General features: G+C 44.4%; 1 protein-coding gene across 3 annotated transcripts; it reads left to right on the forward strand.

The window, feature by feature from the left end:
* Nucleotides 1-4,023: 4,023 nt before the first annotated feature.
* DNAJC28 (DnaJ heat shock protein family (Hsp40) member C28) lies at nt 4,024-7,474 on the forward strand. 3 transcript variants are annotated; one of them, XM_065650800.1, is made up of 2 exons: nt 4,024-4,148; nt 6,092-7,474. In XM_065650800.1, the coding sequence occupies exon 2, from the start codon at nt 6,175-6,177 to the stop codon at nt 7,261-7,263; it is 1,089 nt and encodes a 362-aa protein (XP_065506872.1). In that variant the 5' UTR covers nt 4,024-4,148; nt 6,092-6,174; the 3' UTR covers nt 7,264-7,474. The 3 variants fall into 3 exon arrangements, with proteins under 3 accessions (XP_065506872.1, XP_065506881.1, XP_065506888.1); XM_065650809.1 differs by lacking the exon at nt 4,024-4,148 and adding an exon at nt 4,165-4,269; XM_065650816.1 differs by lacking the exon at nt 4,024-4,148 and adding an exon at nt 4,634-4,714.
* The last annotated feature ends 4,667 nt before the right edge of the window (nt 7,475-12,141 follow it).

Here is a 12,141-nt window from a genome sequence, read left to right on the forward strand (position 1 = left end):
AATGAAATTCAAAAGCATGCTGGCAGAAAAGAAAACTGGTAAGACAGCTGGTCCGAGAGGAAAGGCTGTAGAGAGGGATGTCTCACTTGAATCATCTTCTCTTACCGTGCCAGACTGTGCTCTTCGTTCACACAAAAGGCTGAGGCGTCCTCCAGATGGATTTGAGTTCTTCCTTCAGCTCCTGCTTCAGCTCCAAATGATTTCTGATCTCCTAATGCCAAAGATAAGGCTGAGAGGGTGAAAGAAGCAGACAGACCTGCATGCTGCACTGTCCCCTTTTATCCTCCTATCTAACAGGAGCATCCCGAGCAGGATCCCCTTAATGCCACCCACCCTTCAAAACAGACCTCCCCACAGGCTTCAGCAGCATGGACCACTCTCCTCTCTTGCTATTTTTCCTGAACTAACAACAAAAACAACTCCTCTCCACCAATCAGTCCTGCAATGTTAATAGTATTCAACCCTAGGAAAAAAAAAGGAAGCTACAATGTGGTATTAAAAAGCTGAGATCATTGCTCAGTTCCCATGTTAAGAGTAATTTTATATCCGCTGACAAGTAAAGAATCTCAAAGACAACTTGTAAAAATAAAACATAGCTTTCGTGGTCTACAGCTAAACAGAAACACTCCAGTTAAAACCTGCACACCTAACTCCCACAGACCTATTCTTTGTAATGGAACATATTCTTAGATGTATATATAAAGGTTATTTTAATATCTAGCACACACTTGAATTCTGCCCCCCTAAATTACTACCCTTTTTACCTTTTGAAGAAATTTAACACAAGCAGTGACAGAGATACAATGTATATAATAAGTGTTATTTTATTCTCCACTGGTTCCTGCACCATCCTCTTCAACAGCCTAATTCTTTCATGAAAGTATCTGAAGTCATTTGGTTAACATTTGGCAAGCTTGCAATGCTATCACTCTTTACTGAAAATAAAATTAATGTATCCCAACATGGCACTGACCAGTATCAGTGTGTCTTAAAGTCAGGCAATGAGAAATAGAAAAGTACATTAATAGAAACACAAGCCATTCCTTTCACACGACCATAACAATTTTTAAACAAAATCTGCAAAGTCTGTTTAAAACTTCTACAGAATTAATGGCTTGGGTACTGGTGGACAGATGCTGTACTTGAACCTCCCAGTTTAAGGAGACGCGACTCCCACAACAGTCTTAAGCATTACTTACTGAGTACCTGTAGACTGCCTTAGATTTGCAAACTCACAGTTCCACATTTTCTGCCAGTGACTGAAGAGCAAACCAACAAAAGGAGAGTCCTATTTCATATAAGACAAAACAAGGATAAAATTTCTCTCTTTTTAGCAATGGTTTTTGGAATTTTTTCTTATAGTCAGGAGGCTATGACAATTTAGGTCAGAATCAGAATATGTGCAGCCCTGAAACATCCCTCTGCTGCATGACTGGCCAGAAGAAGATAATTTAAACTTGCATTAATTCTAGTGGGTCAATTTGTATTACAATTATTTGACCAAATTGTTTTCTTAGGTGATGAAGTCAATATGCAGTAGAGAAAGGCAACTATACACAGAAACTTCCAATATCAAAATTTGACTCTTATAGAAAGAAAACTTTAGATAGAAATATTGTAGAAAACCATTACCTAATGAATAAAAAATATCTCTGAAACTATGTATTTTAGTGTTGTTTATTTACCAAGATGGCATACTGGCAAAGCTGTTACTGGATGAGCTGTCGGAGTATAATCCTGGAAGCTGTAAGACGAAGCAGATTGCTTTGTGTGGTTGTTGCTTCCTTTCAGACATCAATACTGCCATTTCACAGGCTGGATATGCAGCATGCTGAGCCATACTCAGGTGGACTGCAAACTGGCTGAAGGAGAGAAGCCAGAGAGTCATGGTCAATGGGGCGGAGTCTGGTTGGAGGCCTGTATCTAGTGGAGTGCCTCAAGGGTCAGTACTGGGACCAATACTATTCAATATATTCATCGACGACTTGGATGAGGGAATTGAGTGTACTGTCAGCAGGTTTGCTGATGACACCAAGCTGGGAGGAGTGGCTGACACACCAGAAGGCTGTGCTGCCATCCAGCGAGATCTGGACAGGCTGGAGAGTTGGGTGGGGAAAAATTTAATGAAATATAACAAGGGAAAATGTAGAGTCTTACATCTGGGCAGGAACAACCCCAGGTTCCAGTACAGGTTGGGGAATGACCTATTAGAGAGCAGTGTAGGGGAAAGGGACCTGGGGGTCCTGGTGGACAGCAGGATGACCATGAGCCAGCACTGTGCCCTTGCGGCCAAGGCCAATGGCATCCTGGGGTGTATTAAAAGTGGAGTGGTTAGTAGGTCGAGAGAGGTTCTCCTTCCCCTCTACTCTGCCCTGGTGAGACCTCATCTGGAATATTGTGTCCAGTTCTGGGCTCCTCAGTTCAAGAAGGACAGGGAACTGCTGGAGAGAGTCCAGCGCAGGGCCACAAAGATGATGAAGGGAGTGGAGCATCTCCCTTATGAGGAAAGGCTGAGGGAGCTGGGGCTCTTTAGCTTGGAGAAGAGGAGACTGAGGGGTGACCTCATCAATGTTTATAAATATATAAAGGGTGGGTGTCACGAGGATGGAGCCAGGCTCTTCTTGGTGACAACCAACAGTAAGACAAGGGGTAATGGGTTCAAGCTGGAACACAAGAGGTTCCACTTAAATTTGAGAAGAAACTTCTTCTCAGTGAGGGTGAAGGAACACTGGAACAGGCTGCCCAGGGAGGTTGTGGATTCTCCTTCTCTGGAGACATTCAAAACCCACCTGGACGCCTTCCTGTGTAACCTCATCTGGGTGTTCCTGCTCTGGCAGGGGGATGGGACTAGATGATCTTTCGAGGTCCCTTCCAATCCCTAACATTCTGTGATTCTGTGATTCTGTGATACTCCATCAAGTACTATTAATAAAAAACACAAAGGTTTTTGTTTGTTTGTTTGTTAGTTTTTTAATAACACATGCTGGTGTTCAGGGAAAAAACAAATTGTTGTGTTCATTCTACTGGGCCTTTAGCTTATGCATCTGGGTTCTCTATTCCAGGCTGAGAACTGTTTCCTGGTTCGGGGCTTCTTTAGCTGAAGCTGCCATTCCCCGACGGGCAGGAGATGCCACACACAGAGGCCATGGGAAAACCCACCAGGCATTACCTGCCCAGCAGTAACACAGCAGAGGCCAGGAGCTCTGTCTTGCAATGGGCCTGCACCACCTTTTTGGGTGTGCACAACAAATGCCAACGTACCCTGCTGCCAGCACAGCTGCCCAGAGGCATTCACAGCATTTTGAAAACCGTATTACAGGCAAGGACGAGAAGGCTGTGAAAGACCAAGGTTTCGTCAGGGTAACTCTGCAGGGGAAGCTGGTGAGGGGCCTGGAGCACAAGTCTGGTGAGGAGCGGCTGAGGGAACTGGGGCTGTTCAACCTGGAGAAAAGGAGGCTGAGGGGAGACCTTGTCACTGTCTACAACTGCCTGAAAGGAGGGTGTAGCATGGAGGGGGTTGGTCTCTTCTCCCAGCTAGCGAACTGGAAGGAGGAAATGGCCTCAAGTTGTGCCAGGGGAGGTTCAGATTGGATATTACGAAAAGTTTCTTCACAGAAAGGGTAGTCAGGCGTTGGAACAGGCTGCCCAGGGAAGTGGTGGAGTCACCATCCCTGGAGGAGTTTAAAAGACACACAGATGTGGTTCTCAGGGACATGGTTTAGTGCTAGATTATGGTTGGACTCAGTGATCTTGAGGGTCCCTTCCAACCAAAATGATTTTATCATTCTCAGATTCACAAGCCTGTGAAGAAGCAGGGGAACTTGTCATCTACTACGGTGGAATTCATTCAGGAAAACGAAGGCTAAAAAGCAGCTAAGCTCTACCTATGTAAGCGTACATATAACTATAGCGCCTCCGCCACACTGCGCCTGCGCCAACCGGCTGCTCCCGACACAACGCCCGCGCCCCCCGCAGCCTGTTCACGCGCCGCTTAGTCACGTGCCCCCGCGCCGGCGCCAGGCGGCAGCGCGCGGCTGCGGCACGTCTCGGGCTCCCTCCGCTGGCGGGCGGCGCGGCCGGGCGGGGAGAGGGGGCGGCCGGCCTCTCGGGCGCCCTTCCTGCCGTTAGGAGACGTCCTTGAGCGAAGGGTAAAAGCAGGCGCCCCTCCTCTTCCTTCTCCTGCTCCATTGCTGGCGCTCGCCGCGCCCCCCTCGGGCTGTGCGTTGCTGTGCGGGAGGGGGAAGGGCGGGCGGCGGCGGAGGGGACCAGGTGAGGCGGGGAATGACGGGCAGCGGGGCCGCTGCGGGGAGCCTTCCCCGCCCCACGTAACAGCCTGGGGAAGGGAGGGGTGCCCAGTGCCCGGCTCCTCGCCTGCCCGTCGCTGCTCTCCTCAGCCCCCTTGTGCCGCGTCTCCTTAGGGCGCCGGCCGCTTTCCGGAGCGGGGCCCCGTCCGTGCCCCCACAGCTCACGCGGGGCGGCGGTTGGGGGGCGGCCGTTCCGGTGCGGCGGTTGCGGCGCCGGTCGTGGCGCTGGCGGCAGCGGGCAGGGGGAGGCTGTCTCGTGCGCCAGGCTCGGTGGCGGAGGGGGGCGGGGCTCTGCAACCGGCATCGGCCTTGCGCGGGGGGCTCGGTCCTGTCACCCCTGCCCTCGCCCCACAGGGGAGAGTCGAATTCGGGCGGCGGGGGAATAAAAATCCCCCCAGCCGGCACCCTGGGTGAGTGCTATCTGTGCTGTTTTCTATAGTGTTATAAGCACAAATACATTACAATCAAGGCCACAGAGTTAGGAAAAAGCCTGGTTCTGATCAGTATGTTGAATTTCAAGATTGCGTTAATTGATCTTTCCATTAAAATAGTAATTATGCGGATTTTTATGGCCATATGGAACTAAATTATTCTTTGCCAGCCACCTAGAGGAAAGAAATAACTAATCTATATCAGAAAACAAACAACCAAAACCCCAAACATGTTAATGAGGTCCATTATATTAACCACAAGCTGATGACTTAATACATTACCTGCATCAAAATCAACTGAAAACATTCAGGATTGATCCAGTCTCAAGTGCATCTCCTTTCCCATCTCTTTTCAGACAGCTTAGTGCAGGAGGGCAGTTTGTTATATGCAGAACATATAAACAACGTTTATATTGTTCTTTAAACTTGATTTAACCTAGTTTGGAGAGGAAGTCAGCAAAAGGTATGTTGCAGTCACTGATGGATCTGTGAAAGGAGACTCTAGCACCATGTGTGCAGCAGGTCTCTTGGGATTTTCATTAATAGATAGAAGTTAGCTGGTATGCAAGTTGTGTGCAGTTTATATGATATTTTTCTACTTTTGATTTTATGTGAAGACTTACTGACGTTGTCATTTGCTAAACATGTTCCTTTTGCTCTTTCCCAAAATAATTCAGAAGCACTGTTTTTCCTGACAGAGTGAGATTCTGTCTGCTATTGATCCGTTCTGAGTTCCAGATTTATAACATTACCTGGCACAAATGAAGGAGATTGGCCACTAGGGTGTGAGAGCCCTGCTGGGTTACAAGAGTTAATCTAAATGAATCTATGATCTGAATGCTGTTTCAGTTGTTGCTGTGAAATACCAAAGGGGTACTATAATTAAATCCTTCGAGAATGTATCAGGTAGTAGATCTTGAGGCACTGATGTATGTAAATAGAAAATTCAGTTGATGGCTGAATGTAGGTGTATATAGTAAAAGGGAAAGATTGTTTCAGCAGGATTGCCGTTCAACATAAAACATATTTCCAGTTTACATTGCACTGAGTTTGCAGAAAGGTGATAAAGCTTTGGCCTTTTGGGAATTCCACAGTGCTAAACAAACCTGTGCTACTGTTGGTATACCAGGAGAAAACTAGCCTGTAAATTAGTTTTCATTTCCATTGTAATACTACTACCTCAATAGTAATTAATAAGAAATACAAATTTCGATATTAGTCTGTAAAAGGAAAGAACATTGTATACTGTTCTGAAATTTTGTAGGGATTTCTTTAAATAATAAGTTAAAGACTTAAATCATACAAGTTGTTTTAAAAGGCATATTTAACACAGTTTTTGTAAAAATGTGTTTATAGGTCATTGTTTATAATGTAGCTGCATCTGAAGAAATACAAAGTGGCTTTGTGTCATACTGACTAACAACATAGCACATCATCTAATGGTACGTCAAGCAATGATTCCAAGAAAGCTTAAGGTGTTTCCCTACATTTTTGGCAACAGAATGTTGTCAGGTTACAAACCTAAAAGCAACATCAAGGACTCTTACAAGATTCTTGAGCTTGAGGAAGGGTGTTCTCTTGATGATATCAGAAACTCATATCGAAGTCTAGCCAAAAAATACCATCCAGACAGCAGCTCTGCCACAGCTGATTCCGAAGCATTTATGAAAATAGAAGAAGCGTACAGAGTTGTGCTCAGTGATGTGGCAACCAAAAAGAAATTAAAAGAGAATAATGAAGAGGAGGAAGACCAGTTCAAACCAAAAGCACCACAGCATAGACACTACTTGAGCTTTGAAGGTGTTGGTTTTGGAACGCCGAGCCAAAGAGAAAAGCAATACATGCAGTTTCGAGTAGACCGTGCTACTGAACAAGTGTTGGAGTACCGGAAGCAGAGACTTGAAAGCCAGTATGCTGCCACTGACCTGATGAAAGCCAAAGATGTGAGGCAGAGCAAAAAGGTGAAAATAACTCAGGCAGTTGAACGGTTGGTTGAGGACCTCATCCAGGAATCGATGGCAAAAGGAGACTTTGACAACCTCAGTGGCAAAGGGAAGCCTTTGCAGAAGTTTTCAGACTGTCCGCATATCGACCCCATGACTCACAACTTGAACAGGATTCTGATAGACAACGGATACCAGCCAGAGTGGATCCTGATGCAGAAAGAAATACGGGAAACTATTGAGCGGTTAAGGAAGAGTATTGTGGCATCTAGAAGTAAGCTTGGAGGGCCAATGACACCATATACACAAAAGCAATGGAATCGTATTTGTGAGCAATTTATAGAAGATATCAGGAAATTAAACAAAAGAATTGACAACTTCAATTTAGTTGTTCCTATTTTGAGCAGACAAATGGTGCACTTCAGTGCAGACAAAGAAATTGTTCGAGCACAAGAGACTTATGAAGCGTTGATGGAAAACAGAGAGGCTTTTAATTCAGACACAAAGGAAAATGAAGAGGAAAATGTTAAAAGGTTTGGATGGAAGTCCTCTCTATTTAAGTGGTTAAACCTTCCCTTGAAATAAGATAATACTAATTCATCTGTCTTGTCAAGATTTTGAATGCACTTTATTGATGAAACTTGTAGCACTAGAGAAATTTCAGGTACACTGAAAATGTAAAATCCAGCTGTCCACTGTTCTGCCAGTTAAAAAGAATTGGTTTGTCTTTTGCTTTTGCAAGTTCTTGATTTGTGAATATTGTTAAGGAACAAATAAATTCAGTTATACTCTTGGAGCTCATTTTACCTCTGTTTAAATCAACATTAATGCTTCACTTTAGCATAGAGTATAATCGCTTTCACCTTTTGAAGAGATAACAGACTAAAACTGAGGCCTAACAAAACACCTTAAGGAAGAAGTGGAATTAGAGATCTTGCTGTGCCTTGTTAGTTTGACCTTTATCCTTTCTTATTTTAGTGCTTACAGCTCATAAATTGCTGACAGGTTTCATGCATTTTTCAAGAGTATATTCATCTCTTCAAGTTTAATTTAAATGGGAATGAAGGGAACATTCTGGATGTCTGGAGTCAGACTGTACATTCTGCAGAAGTCCAGTTTCGTATCTGGCTTTTAACACAGAAGGAGGTCTTGGAAAGGATCCAAGCGAATAAGGAAGACTGGCCAAAACTGTACCCTAGTCGCACCTTTTTGGGGGGGCAAGAGTAGAAGGGAATCTTAATTTTCGAAAGTAATTGCACTATTTAAATATTTTTGAATATTGGCATCAAAGAACTTCCTGTGAAATATTGCAATACTATTAAAGTTTCTGGGCAATGGCTTGGAGAGTGGGAAAATCTCCATGATGCCAAAGATTTATTTGCCTTCGGTAACTTGTTGGCTCCCCACACAATCTGTTTTTCCTGGAGGTCTTAGCCTTTGAAAAGTTGTCGCTGGGTATATTAGTATCTGTGTGGGCCCCTTACCTTCCTCATGCCCCTTTCACTCAGACTGACATTGTCTCCACCTGTGCTCGAGTTGTGCTGTCCCCTGCCAGTCTGTGGAAAGGTGTCCCTTAGGCTGTGGCATGCCAGGGAGTGGGAATTTCCACTCCCAGAGTTTCAGAAATGAAAGCAGGGTGATGATCACAACCATCCTTTTGTAGATGCCCCAGCGCAAGCAGAGTCTGGGTTAATGCGTTTGCTTTTGGGCAGATAGCACTGCGCACAATCCTTTTGGTCTTTCTTCTCTTGCTCGTAAAGATGAGGTCTTAACGTGCAGGTTGAACATTATTTATATGTGTTGGTAGGATGGATTAATTGAAGTATTGTTTGTCAGAGGTTATGATATAATCTAGTAATCTAATTGAATATAATGTATTTAATGGTAAATGTCATAGGTCTTTCAAGCCTTTGTGTTAAAACACAGAAGTAATAATGACAAGATGTTTGTCATGTCTTAGAAAACAGGGCTAATCTTGGCTTCCTTTGACATACCTTTCTGTAGGAATTAAGGTGGCAGAAGTAAAAAGAACGGCATTATGTGCAGACTGATCTGTTGCCCCTAGGTCATGCTCTTCACTCATTTTAGCAGCTGTCTGAATGCTTATTCAATAATTTATCCATGCATTCTTGATTTAATGAGAACTGTAAATTAGAACATACTTTTATGGAAGTCCTTTGACATAGTACTCTTAAAAAGATCAGATTTTGATTCTTATTATTTACAGGAATTGGATATGAATTGCTGTTCAAACTAATCCAGTGACAGATTTAAAAAGAGCTAATTGCAAATTGAATTCATTGCACAAGAGTAAATAGAAACCAGATTGCAATAAATCCAGCTTTGATGGAATCCACTTTGGCTCACAACAAAGATAAATATCAGCAGTTTAAATATTTAAGCTGCCATAATGGATGAGTCAGCATACTGAGTGATTTTTATGTTCCTTTTAAAAAGACTTGGTTTTAAACGGAGTAGATGTGACCTGACTCTCAGCACTTTAAATCAGCCTTACACTGTTGTAATGCAAAATTGCCAGGCACAAAAATCCACTTCTTCAACATTTACAGCAATGATGATGAAAAACGTAATTTAAATGTTTGTTTTCCCCAGGTGTGTGGAGGAGGATATTTTTGCAGGACTGGTCTATTTTTTGTTGCTCTGAGCTCACAAAATCTTAAAAGCAGTATTTAGTCAGTACTTCTGGAACAAGTAGTGCCAAGTACTGCGTACGAATTAGAAAAACCCAGGAAAGAATGGCCTTCAGAAGTAATTCTTCTATCTGAGAGCAGATTGTTGATTTGAATTTGATAACTGTTGTCTTATTACTGACCTCAAAAGAATGAAATAATTGCCGATTCCAGGTACAAATACATGTTGGTTATTCCCAGAACTCCCTATGTGTTGGTCTAATTACCATAACAGCATGTGACTTCAAAGGCTTATCTAGCTGACATCTTAATACAAAGACAATGTATTATTTATATTTATTATTAGGATATATTAATTGAGGTATCAATTTTTCTCAAGGTGAGGAATGTGTTTCTTTCCTGACAATCTGATGGCTCTTTCAAGCACCATTAGCAAGCTGTGCACTTACACCTGTTGGTGCTCTCCAATAAAAGGAAAAGACACACAGCCGTGGACTCTCTGAAATAAGGTTCTCAGGCTGTCCTATAAACTGAAGAGTTTCTATATACACTGTAAATGTTGAGGCCTGCTGAATATCTTTCTGTTCCAGAGAAATAATGGCTCTCAGGATGCACATGGAGTTACAGAGAAGGCTTTGAAGAGAAGGAATAAAAAGTCATGAGACACTAGAGCAGGGCATACTGTAAGAGCAGGGCAAGAGCAAGAGACAGATGAGTGGCAAATTTTATTGTTAGAGGGAGAAACTGCCACTATGGGGGAGGAGGGGATGTGTGGTGTCTTCGTTGACATTGTTCCATACTAGCTGTGTTTCCCTGGATGTGGCAACCACATAGTTTACCTGCCCACAGCTGAGGTCGGCTGTTAAGAAAACAGAAATATGTGTGTGCATGCGTGGGGGTTGGGAGGGATGATAGGAAAGGCTTGGAAAGGAGAGAGAAGATTAGAGGCAAAACAAACAGCGTATGATCCTTCTGGATGAAGGTGAGGAGATAGTGGCACTGTATTAAGGTTGGAGAGTAGGCATGTGTGAATTTAAAAAAAAAAATGGCTATGATCTAAGGAAGAGGAAGGCAAGAGTTTTGTTACAAAGTTTTTCTTCATGGGACTGTGCTGAGCATCACAAGTAGGAGACAACTGTTTGTACTGATCATCTCTGCAGTGGGTAGTGTCTTCTCTGGGCCAGGTAAAGAGAGAACTTCTTCAAAAGAAGACTGTGGCTTAGCTCCAGACCTGTGGAACACAGCGAGCACATGCAACTGAAGGAAAAAAGGAAGGGAGATGAGCAGTAGAGGGCTCTGAGTACAACTTTGAGTGGGATTTCACAGGTCCACAGCTTAGCTGTCTTTTAAGGAGTAACTGAATATTCTGTTGCCATTTCATTGTGTCTTTATAGGCCTTTCTCACAGTGCTCCTTTCCCTACTTAGTGCCCCGTGCTGCTCTTCATTGTTCTTGAGCAATATCCTTGAAATGCCTTCCTCTTTTTTTTTTTTTCTTCTTTAAATTTCTACTTCTCACTTTTCGGATTGATTCTGCACATTTTAAATCTTACCAGAGTGTGACTTTTCAAGACTAATCCCTTTCCTAACTTAAATACTTAATTCAACTGAACATTTTTCCCTTAGTATCTCTCAAATTTTTACATCAAATCTTTTGTAATAGGCAACAGTCTGTGTTTTATGAGAAGATGGTTCTTTCTTAAGGTGCTGGTATGGCTTTCCAATAGTTTGGCAAGAAATAGGCCAGAAAGCCAGAAAATGAGAACTGAATCCTGTGCGTGGGAAGCATGAAGGAAACTCACTGAGAGTCAAAAATTTGGGGTCGGTTAGTATGATTTGGGCACATTCAAAGCCGTGTTGCAAGCAGATGTCTATTCACGTCTGTTGTGCAACCCAAATGTATAGGAACACTCTCAGCTCTCCCTGGCCGAGGCAGGTATGGAGAGATCCTGGGGCAAGTAGTCATAGAATGCCCTGAGTTGGAAGGGACCCACAAGGGTCATCAAGTCCCACTCCTGTCCCTGCATGTGACAACCCCACAGTTCACACCATGTGTCTGAGGGCCTTGTCCAGTCTCTTCTTGAACACTGTCAGGCTTGGGGCCGTGACACCTCCCTGGGGAGCCTGTTCCAGTGCTCCAACACCCTCTGGGGGAGGAACCTTTTCCTCATGTCACCGTGAACCCCTAATGCTGGGCAGGGCTCCCTGCTGGCCCCGCCCCAGCTCACTTACAGCTTTTGGGAAATGAGATTGTGACATTACCTGGCTGCTAATGAGGGTGGTGTACAGGTGAGTCAATTACCACTTACATTCTGTTGAAGCCAGCTGGGAAATGTAGTGAAGCCAGAAATAAATAATTCAGATGCTTCTTCCTGAACAGTGAAAGAAGAACACGGAATTAGTTGTTAATTCTGTTTGTTAAATCAGGCACGGGGCTAAGGTGTAGCAGCATTTTGTCGTGGAGTGTGTGTATTCTCATGGGGAGCTACTTGAAAAACGTTAAGGTTAACGCATTGGGCTACACTCGTGGGACAGCGTACGGCGACATGGGCCATACGCGGTTTGGGAGGTGCCTGGGGGGTCTGATGCGTCACCCAGGCCCGCAGGCTTTGGCAGGGCAAGGGGGGCGGGGCGAGCTGGCCCCGCCCCGCCCGACAGCCCCCTCCCCCACCCAGTAAGAAAAGGGGCGGGGATTGCGCCGGCCCCTCCTGCCGTCTGCTGCTTCACTCGCTGGCGTGGGCTGCCGCGTCAGCCAATCGTGACGCCCCGTCCTCACCCAGCCTCCGGTGACGCGCGGCGCTAGCTTGCGATTGG

This window comes from Caloenas nicobarica, chromosome 1 (genome assembly GCF_036013445.1).
Source record: "Caloenas nicobarica isolate bCalNic1 chromosome 1, bCalNic1.hap1, whole genome shotgun sequence".
Classification (NCBI taxonomy): domain Eukaryota; kingdom Metazoa; phylum Chordata; class Aves; order Columbiformes; family Columbidae; genus Caloenas; species Caloenas nicobarica.

Coding starts and splice junctions, on each gene's coding strand:
- DNAJC28 (XM_065650800.1), top strand. CDS start 6,175: ATGGTACGTCAAGCAATGATTCCAAGAAAGCTTAAGGTGTTTCCCTAC.